The sequence below is a fragment of the Telmatherina bonti genome, assembly GCF_933228915.1.
Source record: "Telmatherina bonti genome assembly, chromosome: 2".
NCBI lineage: Eukaryota > Metazoa > Chordata > Actinopteri > Atheriniformes > Telmatherinidae > Telmatherina > Telmatherina bonti.
The window spans coordinates 13,725,152-13,738,891 of NC_136620.1; the positions used below are offsets into that span (position 1 = coordinate 13,725,152).

Consider the following 13,740-nt stretch of genomic DNA (forward strand, 5'->3'; position numbering starts at 1 on the left):
GCGCTGACGTTTCTATAAGGTACGGAAGCCCAAAAGGTGCTGGCGGGGCAAAAAAAATCCAGATTTTCATAAAAATAAATCTTCATAAACAGCAAATTTGAATTAATCGATTATATCGATTAATCGCCCAGCCCTAGTGTCTTTACATACACCTCTCTCAGCCACTTTCATTTTCTCCTTGTATTACGCCCCTTGACAGCGGGATATGGTCTAACAGTCAATCAAGCAGAGCGCTTACTAAAAACGCAAAGCGGCATTTTTACAGATTTTGGGATTCAGCACACACGTAGGGCGCACCTGGTGAAAAGGTGCACCACCGATTTTTGCAGATGTGAGCAGCTTTTTAAAAATTTTTTCATACAATTGTAAATTTGTCAAGGTAATGTAGTTATCTATGATCACGCTTCATATTCTTCATATCATGTCATGTCTTCCCTTTAACTGATGAAGAAGAAATGACAAAATCCTGATAAGTCACAGATCACTTTGCTTGAAAGCTGAAATTTTTTTTAAATCTCCGTCAAGCTGCTTGTTGCTGTCAAATCTCGTTCTGTCTAAGCTTTGACAACAAAAGTTTTCTTTTACCTTGGTGGAAAAGTTAGGGAGAAACAGTGCCCCCAAAATCTCACTCGTGGCCAAAAATATATTACAACCATAGTAGTTTAGGACTACCAAAGAGTGAATGGGAATTGGGTTAGGGTGTTTAACTAAACAATTCTCGGCCCCCACATTCAAATTAAAAGAATGGAAATTTAATTTAAATAGTATAATAGCTGATTCAGTTTCAATCGACATACACAATTTTAAGTTAATTTTCATTCTCTTTTTGTGTCTTTGCACAGAGGTCTGCTGTTGACCGTGTTCTTTCTGCATTCAGAACTATATGTGATGAGGAAGGAGTCTCATTGGGTGAAGCTATCAGAGAACAACATGGCAAAGATGAGTCCGTACACAGGTTAGTCTGTCACTGATAATCTTGCTAAATGATGCTGTAATAGAAACCTTTTTACTCATGTAAAAAATGTTCCCAGTCTAAGAGTCTTTGTAGATCCTGGGGCAGTGTTGTGTTTCATAGCTGACACACAATGAGCAAAATGAACAAACCAGATAACACAATAAAGAAACCATCAAATAAAAACACAAGAAAAAGAAAACGACAGGAGAAGATGAGGGTAACATCATCAACAACTGTAAATATTGCAGGAACATTTGAAGAAGTTTGTGAACGTGTCCACAGCTACGCCTCCAAGTGGTGTTAGAACCAAAGACTATATGTAAAGGATTGATGACGCCTCCGTGATGTCACCCGTATCTTTCTGAAAAGCTAAATTAAAGCTCATTGGGCGGTTTCCACCATTGCCATCTTGGCAGGGTCACACATGTTGGCTATTTTTGTATTTTTTCCCAGATAATACAAAAATAGGCAAAGACGTAGAGCTGAGAGGGACGCTGTGAGCGTAAGGGTGGATGATTGACATCTATCAAACTCCACCCTTCCTGTAGCTAAGAACTAACCAAGCTAACCCAGACCTAATGGGAGCTAACCAGCTAACATAGGTACGAGTTGGGTTGTTAGTCGGCTAAAAACTGAGGTTGTGCTACACTCACTTTTTATATATCGTTTGATTACAGTTAGTAATAAGGACACGTCCCTATTATGCAGCATTTTTTATATTAAAATTGGTTATAAATTTTAAAAAAAAATCACTCCCACCACAGTTGAAATTCCTTTATGCTTATTCCAACCCAGTTTCAAGCTGTTTGCACAAAATCACTCATCCACACCGCTGTGTGGATTAAAAAGGGCAAAATTGCTGAAAAAAATCACCTTCATTTAAAATGGCAAACTTCCAGTTCAGTTGACATGTTATTCACATATACCAGAAATAAACAAACTGCACTCTCTGGTTCTTTTCTTTTTGGGTATACCATGGAAGACCACACAATAATTACTATAATAATAATAATTATTCAATTTTGATTATGATTTTGAAGTAATAGCTCGACACGAGCATACCAGTTCATTTTTTTAACAGACTATGTATGTCATTGCGACAGGACAAGGTAGTGAGCATGTGGATAACAACCTGAATTAACTAGGGTTAGGGTATGAAATGAACATTTACACGATAAAGGAATTAATCGATTTGGATTGAAAATGGGAATAAATTAGTCACTTTGGAACTAAATTTAATTCAGAATGGTCATCTTTATTCAGAATTAGCTGTTTATAAGGTCATTTTTCATCTCTTTAAAGTGTATTTTACTTTTTTTTTAGAATTGAAGAGAAATTAAAACTCTCGTGTAAATGTGACCACTGAGCCTCTGGCCAGAATGCTTGCTTTAGTTGAGCTAAAGTGAGACTGTTGTAACATAGGTTAATTGATAATTCATATTTTAATCCATAAGAACGAAATAAATGTTATTGTATGTAATATGTACAAAGTCCCTACACAAGATTTCCACAACTAGCATCAACTGACAAGGTACTCGATTTTGATTTCCACAATATTTACATCTACCTGATTCATAAACCATCTTCATATTCAAGAGGAAGTCTTAAAGTTTTTAAAAGCCCACATGCTAATTGCTTATTGCCATTTCGTGGCTGAGTGGGTCATTAACATTTCATGGACAAGAAACGCTTGTGCTGTAGACTGTAGACTAAGCTAACAACTGGTGTTTCTGTAACAAGATCTTTATTTTAAATTCTAATCAAAAGCATTTATTACACAGGCTGTCTAATCAGATTCTCTCAGATCACCTAATTTTCTGAAATATTTGTACAAAACACCAAACCCAATTAGCAGTAGCTAAAGCTATAGCTCTCCAAATCTGCATTGAAACTCTTCTGACACAAAATTGCACAGATAGCTACTTGCAGTCAGCATCAAATTGGCCCTACTAAAGAAATAGAAAGAGATAGAACATGGACATACGATTTGACAAAGTTTTAAGTGTATCAGATACATTGTTAACATATGAGACAGCAGAGAAAAAGGACAAAAGCAACGTCCTATAGCCAGTAGGAGGTGCCTTTTATTAGGTGAAATTTGGATATATATTAACAGTGTGTAACAAAATGTATAAAAAAATGTATCAAAATTTTGCTGCATAAAATACAACAAAGTAAAATCCAAAGCTTCACGAAATAGAGGCAATAATTGAGCAATTTTTGTTGTCTTGACATCACATTAAAACCTAATTTTTTGCTGTAAAGTATCAACTTGTTTACTGTTTACAGAATATTTTCTTTTAGATTTTTTGTGAAGGGTCTCAGAGTTTTAACTGTTAATTTTTCCACCAGGTTGCAGGTTTTTGACATTGACAAAATCTTTACAGTTCATTGCATTAACGGTGAGACTGAAATCCTATGTGAGCAATTAAGTGCAGATAACTGGTTATATCTGGATGTTATAAAACCTTCTTGTTTAATGGTGAAACATCAAACTTTGAAGGGCCACCACATCCAAACCCACTGCTGTAAAATGGTGATTTAAGAACTTTTAATCAAAGACTTATCAAGCATGTTTGGAACCGTTTTTATTTAATAGTACAGCCCTAAAATTGCAATTCATGTGACAGAGGAAAAAATTAATGCTAGAAATGCAATAGTCCTCCGTAAAACCTTCAGTGCTCGGGACTAACAAGAAATTTGAGACCAGGAGGACTTGTCTTTAAAGCTCCATTTAACTGGTTGGGGGACAAAGTTATGAAACCCAGACAAATTAAACAAAAATGCTGAAAAAAAGATTTCATATGAAGAGACAAATGTCAAAATTGATTTAATATCTTTATTTGGTTACGTTTTTCTACATGGTGTTAATTGTGTTGTTTTCCCTAGAAATTAAATGAAGAAAACAAATCATGAATGAAGTGTTGAACATCTGTTATGCATTGTTGTCCAGATGTTGCCCCCCAGATGTGGTGGTGTTTCCACGATGTGTGGAGGAGGTCAGTGCTCTGGCCAAGGTCTGCTACGACCACAACCTTCCCATCATCCCCTTTGGAACAGGGACTGGCTTAGAGGGAGGAGTTGGTGCTGTAAAGGCAGGAGTACCTTTTGTATTTGTGCAGAACTAAACTCTCTCTTCCCATTGACACATTTGCAGCAGTAAGGAAAAGATATAATACATAAATCCATATTTTCTTTCCCTAGGGTGGTGTGTGTTTTAGTTTAAGGAATATGGACCAGATTATCGATCTCCATCCAGAGGACTTTGATGTGACCGTGGAGCCTGGGGTAACTCGGAAAGCCCTCAATGCCTACCTGCGGGAGACTGGCCTCTGGTTCCCTGTTGGTCAGTTAGGATCCTTGCTTTACTGATCTCCCATACCACAGCAAAATTTCACTCTAATAGTCCCTTCAGTTAGTGCAAACTCATCTACCGAATTTCTTAAAATGTAATGTCCATTTACACTAAAGAGAAGTGATTTTTTTCATTGAAGTAGATGGCACACTAGCACATTACCAAGCTCTTTCACACCTTACACAGTTTTTTGTATGTATGTGGAATAAAATCTGTTTGTTAAATGTAAGTTAATGTACTTTTAAGTTAAAATAAAGTAGAAGTCCTGCCATGTTTTTGGATCTACTGATGCATTTAGAACAGGTGTTTTCACTAACAGGCTCATCTTCCTTGCAGTGGAGCTGAGCTAATTAAATTCACCTGGTTTAGTGACTGGTTGGCAAGAGACTTTCCAACTAGTTACCAAGGCTTTTACTTTCTACTTCTACTTTATACAACTAATTCCTTGCATGGCATCTGAGTGAATGTAAAGGATGTGGGACATGAAACAACAAGTATGGCAGAAATTATTCTTTTATTTTTAAGCATATGTGAGTGGAGATTGAGGCCATCTGATGGAGTGTAAATTTTTGTCTTTCAACACTAGTTGGATCAGGAGATTCCACCATTAATAAAGATAGAAAGAAAAACAGCACACAGGTCAGCAGAAAAAAACACAAGGAGCAGTTTTTATCTGCCATTTAGATTCGCTCATCTTAAGTGCTCTGGAGGATTAGCTGCCACATCAGATGTCTTCACACTCTGAAAATCCTTGTGTTTTTTGAGTCAGCTGGCTTAGAAATGTCAGCACTCTAGTTTGCGTGTTAAAATGAATTAGGATATGAGTTTGAACAATAAATCAACTCACTTGGTTATAATTGATTAAATTAGAAATAAATGGGTGAACACTTTTATCAAGCTTTTCCTTCCACACTGGTGAATTGTGCATTAACCCTTGTGCTGGATGATTTCCTCTACTTTTAGTTTTTCATTATTTCATAGTGATGTTCTGTCATATTAAAGCAGATGTAAAGGCAGGTTTCAAAATCTGTGTTTAAGCAAAAGAAGACAAAACTACTTTTTGTTTTCGGGGGATTTTTTTTCCGCTATTTATTTAGTTTGTTAATTAAGAGCAGTGGCATGAAATACCTTCCCGATCAGGGCTCAAATTTGACAAACCTTGACACAGTCAGCACCTGGTCAACCAACTGATCTATCTTACCTCTCAAGAAAACAATGTCCAACAAGTATGGTTATATGATGTGTCATGGAGTGATGAAGATGAGGACCCAAACGCAGGCAGGAAGCAAGAGGCACCAGTATGAGGCAGGTAGAATCATGAGATTCTAAATTTAATAAACTAAAGGACGACAGTGAACCATCAAATGAAGATTGAAACCAGGTAGTATAAATACACAGAAAACACAAGACACAGGTGGATTGAATAAACTAAATGAAACCAGGTTAACTAAAGAACAGGAAGGTGAAGCTAAACCAAAAAGTTCTGAACTCTAAATACACATGGGACGACCTACTAAATAAAACAGGAAACCAGAACTAAAGACCACACAAAAACTCTACAAAAGAGGTGCCCAAATACGGTCCTCGAGGGCTGCTGTCATGCAGGTTTTCAGTGTATCCCTGTTCCAACACAACTGGCTTTCAGTAAATGGATCCAACAGCCAATGAAGTTCTGCACAATGAGTCATTAGTCTGAGTCAGGTGTGTTGGAGCAGAATACATGGAAAACCTCCAGGATTGTGGCCCTCGAAGACCGGAGCTGGGCACCTCTGCTCCATATCATGACTGTGTGCTTGTTTAATCAGGCACAGAACCAATTAGAACATAGTTTTCTTTGGGACAAATTTTATTTTAATTTGTCATTCAACTTGTTAAATTTTAAAAGAAACAAAACTCCACATAATTTGTCCAAATAATGTGTTTGACCTAGATCCTGGAGCTGATGCATCTCTGTGTGGTATGGCTGCCACTAGTGCATCTGGTACGAATGCAGTCCGTTATGGGACTATGAGGGAAAATGTTATGAACTTGGAGGTTGTGTTGGCTGATGGCACCATCATTCACACTGCTGGGAAAGGCCGACGTCCCAGGTATGCATCAGCTGTCTAAAACATACTTTGCTTTTCCTCTGTGTGACTTCACAGTCATGTTTTTATATCTGTCTCCAGGAAGACTTCAGCAGGCTACAACCTGACAAATCTATTTGTGGGTTCAGAAGGCACCTTGGGCATCATCACAAAGACAACGCTACGTCTTTATGGCATCCCAGAGGCCATGGTTTCTGCTGTCTGCTCTTTTCCCTCCGTCCAGGCTGCTGTAGATAGCACTGTGCAGATTCTGCAGGCTGGAGTCCCCATCGCTCGCATCGGTAAGGAAGGAGCGAGGAATTTTGATAACTGTGGATTAGTGAGGAGTTGGTGATTCAATTATATTCTCCTAATATAGATCTGTCAAAAATAACTGATGTGACAAGCCCCAGTGTGCTTTGTTTGTCTTAGAATGAGATTTGAGTGTAGTGAGAGCGAGCACCAAATATAGACTTTACCAGCCTTAGTAAAATGTTGGTCAGGCTCCAGTACCTGGGTGGGTTTTAACACCTCATCATCTACATGTTTAGATAAATTCACAAGTAAAGGATTTACACAATTTGCATGCTGCTTGCTGAGCCACCCAGAAGAATATCCCCATCCAGTTTCTAACTTTCAGATCAGTTTTTTTTATCCACTAAGTGCACTGAAGGAATTAAATGTGTAATAAATAAAAATATAATCTTGAACACAATCTGCGTTGTCAGATTTCTATCCCAGAATATGACGTCACTGCCAGCAATCAGCTGAAAGACGGCAGTGAAAAAAGTCATCTGACTGTACTGATCTCTTCAATTAAATCAAATAATTTCAGGGGGTTAAGAACTCCATTTAGCTTCAAACCATCTTCTTTTATCCTATAAAGTCTTGGACTGGCGAACACGAGCGCAACATGACTGAGAAGAATAAAGGAAAATCTGAATTGGGCATATTTCCATGAGAGAATAATGAACTAGACTTGCTATGTAAACAATGCAAACGGGAACCAACTCTCAACACTCCTGCCTTCTTATTTGGGACATTAGCAAAGCCGCACAGCTAGAATTTTAAGAATCAGAAGTCTAGCAGGAAAGTTATGGCTGCTGATTTTTGAGCGGACCTGATGTGGACCTCAGTCTGGCAAGCAAGGCTCATTTTGGGATGATAATTGTCACACTGGTGGACCACCGGTTCTCCCAATGAAAACAATTAGGACAAAAACCACCTAATCGTCCTTATTTATGATGTCTGAGGGTTTTCTTCACCCCAAGTTCAGATGACAGAATGAGATAAAAATGAAATCCAATCGAAAACCTAATACTCATTTAGATTTATCTTCCCACTTGATTACATCTCAATAGAAAACACATGATTACATGCTAAATTCCCTGGTTTCACTTCTGGAAAGTAGCCTTCATATAGAAACGGCAGAAACTACTTTAAAGAGAGATGTGAGCAGGGGTGGCGATGGGATTTCTGAACTGGGGATCGAAGTGGGATCGAAGTGTCATGCATGTTTCCATGCATGACACTTCTCTACATGTGGTTGACACATGTAAATAAACACTGAAATTTCCCATTTGTGTAAAGGCCTATTAGACCAGCTGCTGATGTAAAACTACAAATCTTTACTGAAATATTCTGCACAACATGTAGATCCATTAAAACAGAATAAAGGTGTCAGAAATTATTTGTGAATCGAATATTTGTGAAAATGCAAATTAGGCTAATTTTTTAAAAATGTTTATTTTGCATTTAAAACCACATCAGACCAGGTCCTGAACAAGAACTGCAATATTCAGAATATCCAAACCTGGACCGAATTATCACAGAGAATATCTGGATTCATTTGAACATTTTCTGATTAGTAAAATTTTTATTCTGTTTGTGAAAATACGAATTATGGAAATCTTATGTCCTGTGAAACTTTATCTAACTGAGGCATTTTGCTTTTCTCATTGCCTTAGAGAAGCTAATTACCAACATTATCCGAGAACATGTGCTGAAACATAATCTTGTTTCAGCACTTTGTGTTTATTCTAAAGACACTATTAATACAAATTTAATCCACAATCACTGTTTTATTCGGATGTTCCTCAGTTCATTGTGATGAAAATCATTTAAGAAATTATTTTTTAAAAAAAATAAAAATGAAGCAGCAGCTACAGTAATACAAATAAAATGCATGTCAGAAAAAATTAAAAAAAACAAGTCATAATGGCACAAAACAGTCTCATATAGTGCTCTTCTCCTTGACCAGACCAAAGCTGCTACTGGCTGATCCTGTCCTGGCTTACTGTCAGATATTAATGTTTACTGAAGAAGATTAAAAAAGTTAGAAGTATTCTAATGAGTTGTAGACTTCTAATTAAAAACCAAACTACACAAAACTGTTAATAATTTAATAATAATAAATAATAATAAAAAAAAACAAAAATAAAAAAAACACAAAATATTGACTTAACAGGGCTCTATTATGCTATTTCTAGTTTCCTGAGCTTTCTGAGTGTTGTTATAATGTTGAGTACTCATCAGACGTACGAGAAGCGCCTTTTTTTTTTTTTATCACCTAAACGCATGTTTGAGTTTTCCAGCATTCTCTATGTTCGGTTTCCATGGCGATAGAAATGATTAGTTTTAGAGAGTTTTTTCTACTTAGAAATTTTAGTGATGTCCCGGGGTAGGGACTCAGTGACTGGTCATCTTCTATTGGTTGTGCACGTTCACGAGAAGAAAGTCACACCCGCCTTCAGTGCTCAGTGTAAGTACTCCTGAAAGCTGACCAATCAGATGCAGGCAGGACATGGGGCGGAGCTTTCTCTGTTTGCTTGTTTCTGGCAGAGGCTGATCTGAGAGGACCAATACAAAATAAATGAAGGCATTTGTGAAAAATGCTTGATTATTTCTTGCCCCTCTCGACTTGCATATTAAAACAAATTAGACTGAAATGTGTATAATAGAGACACTTAAAGTTGTTATGTTTTAAAGATATTTGTGGTCTCAAATTGTCAATGTTGCCTGTCCTACATGCCAGATGTCATCTGTTACAACTACATGCATATTAAGTGATGACGCCATTTAGCGACTTTCAGGACAGCTAATATCTACTTTTCTTACTGAAGAATTGGCAACAAGGGTTGTTAATGACATCGCTGTCCATGGATGTGTAATAGTGGTCATTGAAAATGTGATTTACTTCAGTCATCATAGATGAGCTATTATCTGTCTGTCTGTTTGTCTGTCTAAGATTTGTATTTTCTTTGGTTTAAGTAGTAACTTTTGATCAAAAACCTGGAACTGGCAGCTGCCATCTTGAGTTGTTTTGTAAGGTTAATACCCCGACAACAAACTATAAATCATTGTCTTCCTCATGAATCGAGCCCAGTATGAGATCTATTAATATGGGTCATGATGAAAGATGAAGCTGGCAAAAGGAAAACTGAAGGAGAAAGCCGAACCAACAAGCAAGAGATTAAACTTTATTGATTCCTTTTAGAAAATAGATTCCTGTAGTGGGAGATAACAGAATCCATTAGGGAGGGATATATTGGGAAGTTGGCTTTGTAAATAAGTCAATATCCAATCAAAACAACTGAGGGAAAAAAATACGACAGCTATGAAGCAAAAGAATGACCTATTTAGACGGATCACACTTAACCTTCTCCCTCTCTTTTCCCCGTGTGTGTATGTTTGCTATACAGAGTTTCTAGATGACGTCATGATAGATGCGTGCAACAGGTTCAGCTCTTTGTCCTACCCTGTGACCCCAACGCTGTTCCTGGAGTTCCATGGGTCAGAACGAAGCCTTGAAGAACAAGTTAACACAACCGGTATGTGTGTGTTCAGACAACAGTGTTGACTTTTTTATGTGTGTGTTATGTTAAAGGTCAATGTTCTTGAAGAAAATCCAGACAACAAAGACTAATAAAAGTTCATGATAAGGTCTGTTTGTCTGCAGGTTTTAAAATCTGAAATCATAAAATTCAACAGTCTCTGACCGAGGTTTTGGACGATTATTTTTCTGGCCATAGTACAATGTATGTGTGTGTGTTGCAGACGAGATTGTGTGCACGCATCACTGAATCTGACCTTTTGAAAAACGTGTTTTAATCTCCACTGAAGGCATAAATTACTGAAGATGAGACAACCTGCAGTTATTGGTTAATGTAGAACACCTTCGGTTTCTAGTACCTTACAGCTAAATACAAGCTGTCCTCGGGTTACTCGGTTCTTGACTTACGTCATTTTGACTTCATAACGCTCATTAAATAAAGGTGAATAAAAAAAATTGAGCAGCTTACGAAGTTATAAGGGTCCACATAAGCTCTTACAACGCGTGACATGGAGGCTGACACAACGCATCAGTGCGTATTGTAATTGCCTGTACTGTTTTTCTTAATATGATGCATAATACGAGCATTTAGATATTTATTTAGTGATCAAGGGGGCAATATGGCGTATTTAAGGATAAAAGTCTGACTTATGCGGAATTTTGGGTTACATCGCAGAACAAAAGAGACAGCAACAACAGTTACAAACTAGACGCTGTCACTGAAAAATTTTAGCTCATAATAGCAGGAAACCAGAGAACTGCATGGAACAAAGAGCAACTGGGGCATTCCCAAGTGGCAGCCTCCAGCGTTTGAATGTGAAGCCTATGTGGAAGTGCATAAAACTGGAGTACACCCTGCATCCGCTAGGGGTTGGTGGAAAAACAGAGCAAATCCCCATAGATTACCATGTTAAAAAGACCAACTTCACGGCAGAAATAAACATGTTTACAGCCTGGTTCAGAAGTCCATTTTCAGTTTATAGGTCAGGTTTACCTTCATGACAACTGTGGGGGGGAAAGAATTTTTTTTTAACTTGCCCGTTTAAAAGTAATTTAATCTGGAAGTTCGGCATATTTAGGGGTGTGTCCTTTTTATTGACAGGTACCCGATCTTCTGCTTCAAGTAAGAAGAACGTATAACAACCACGATTTTAAGACGGTTAGCACCATGACTTAGCTTTAGCCCGCTTACCTCCGTTAGCTGGTTATCTCCGGGTTAGTTCGGTTAGCTCTTAGCTACAGGCAGCTCGGAGTTTACTCGATGTCAATCATCCACCATGACGCTCACAGCCCCCCTCTCAGCTCCACCTCTTTGCCCATATTTATATTTTCCGGGCGAGACAACACACATGCCCCTGCCAACATGGCGATGGTAGGAACCACCCACCAAGCTTCAATTCAGCTCTTCAGAAACCTACGGGTGATGTCACAGAGGCTATGTCCATCTCTATATCCAGTCAATGGAAGATGATTTTTTTTCCCCTTTAAGGTTGAAAAGACATCCTGATCTTATCAGCTATAATAATATGGTTAGTGATTTTCCTAAAATCAGTTGTATATTTGCACTGTGTTTGGACAGGAGGAACGTTTGTTCCTTAATTTATAAATCTGTTGCCCACAAAAATTCTTTGTTGCCCAAATATGCAATTCAATTTTCTATTCTATTCTCCCTTTTAGTTGATCATTTTCATAACTCCCATGATGGAGCATTTTTTTATGAAAACCTCAAGCAGTGTTGCATCTGGTTTGTGTGTCTACAGAGGAAATCACTCAGAGTAATGAAGGTTCGGACTTTCAGTGGGCTCGAGATGCAGAAACACGCAACCGCTTGTGGAAAGCTCGTCATGACGCCTGGTACGCTGCACAGGCTCTCAGACCAGGCTGCAAGGTAAACAGGAGAACCTCAAAACGTGGATTGCAGATTTTCTTTAGAAGTTCTTTGACATGAAAGGACTGATACAGGGTACACAAAGTTCACAGAGGGAAATGAACTACAAGTGAAAAAAATTCAAAGATCCAAGCATCCACAAAGCAATATTTCCTCCAAACTCGTTTAAACGTTCAAAGGAATGAAAACACTGCTGCACCAACAGTGTGTTATAATTTTACTACTGCTGTGTGGAACTGAGCATCATTATAGGTGAAATAATCCTGCAACACTTAACGCCGTCACCACTCTGAAGTACTTCAGCGTCTCACTTTTAAAAGGCTTTTAGTCCTCAAGATTGCAAAAGACAGGCACTTGATGCCATTCTAGTACTCTGACCGTATCTTCCTTTTGTGTTGGTGTTTGTGTGTAGGCTTACTCCACAGATGTGTGCGTCCCTCTGTCTCGATTACCTCAGATCATCGTAGAGACTAAGGAGGACCTGATTGAGAACAGGCTAACAGGTATGCTTGGGGGCAGAAGAAAATATTGCCTTATTTTCTGGTAGCACTAGTGGTACATTCATGTGAATCTTTTACAGCTCTCAACAACCTCTTAAAGCCTTTGCTTATCATGCAGTTTAAAATAGTGAATATTTCTACACATTTACATTGAAATGTACAACACAGTATGCAAACTTTTATTCAGTTTAGCTAATTTTTGGTACAACTGGGAGAAAAAAAAAGAAAAAATGTATAAAGACAAGTCTTACGACAGACAACGTACATCACCATTTAGATGCACGTTAGATCATCTTATCTGGTTTTTACTGAATGTAAATATTACTTGTTGCAGCTAACTGTCCAACGCCATTATCTACTTCAGCCGCTGCAGGCTAAACACGGGAGATATTGATGACGCGCACTAAGATGTATATTCTCCTTCTTGCGTTTGTTTATTTTAATCGTTACTTTAAATAAATTACAGAGAACAAGCAATACGCAGAGTAGGCCACTATACAAAAGCATCTAATTGTGGTCAACAAAAAGTTCACTACCGAGCTCACCCCACTTCTGCATCCTTACAGCCAAGCGATGCGCTCAGGTGAGTGCAACTATTTCTAACGTGTGCATTCACACCCAAAGTGACACACCCTCCACCCAAGTGCCAATCAAGCATGCACACATTAACATATTTGCAGACATTTATGACTTATAATATGGCTCCTACATTACTGTTATTATTATTATTATTATTCTATTTTTTCAAACCTATTCATTTTCATCTGATATTAATCCATTTAATCTCTCTGTGTTGGCTCTGTGATAGACTGACGACCGGTCTAGGGTGTACCCTACCTTTGGCCCAATAATTGCAGGGCTATGGGGATTTCATTTATTTATTTATCTATTTATTTTTTATTTCGATTACAGGTTGGTTAAGGAGACAGATTATGTGCTTTTAGAGTTGTGATATAGGAGATGGGGTGTGTGTGTGTGTGTGTGTGAATGTGTGAATGATCAGGTGTGTTTAGATGCTTTTTTAAACTCTTCTTTGTTGTTATTAAAATGTGACACACTGCTTAATGCATGAATGGTGGTATACAAATAAAATTAGATCTGATTTGATAAGTTTGGATGCACTTTCCAGTAAAGTGTGTCCAAA

General features: G+C 37.9%; 1 protein-coding gene across 1 annotated transcript in view; it reads left to right on the top strand.

Annotated features, from left to right (window-relative positions):
• The window catches only part of ldhd (lactate dehydrogenase D), a 29,541-nt gene that overhangs the window by 12,066 nt on the left and 3,735 nt on the right, over positions 1-13,740 (top strand). The window contains exons 2-9 of the mRNA XM_079255700.1: positions 843-955; positions 3,909-4,050; positions 4,160-4,301; positions 6,241-6,400; positions 6,479-6,678; positions 10,078-10,206; positions 11,969-12,096; positions 12,509-12,599. Coding sequence (XP_079111826.1) covers positions 843-955; positions 3,909-4,050; positions 4,160-4,301; positions 6,241-6,400; positions 6,479-6,678; positions 10,078-10,206; positions 11,969-12,096; positions 12,509-12,599 — 1,105 coding nt within the window. The remainder of the gene's footprint in view (positions 1-842; positions 956-3,908; positions 4,051-4,159; positions 4,302-6,240; positions 6,401-6,478; positions 6,679-10,077; positions 10,207-11,968; positions 12,097-12,508; positions 12,600-13,740) is intronic.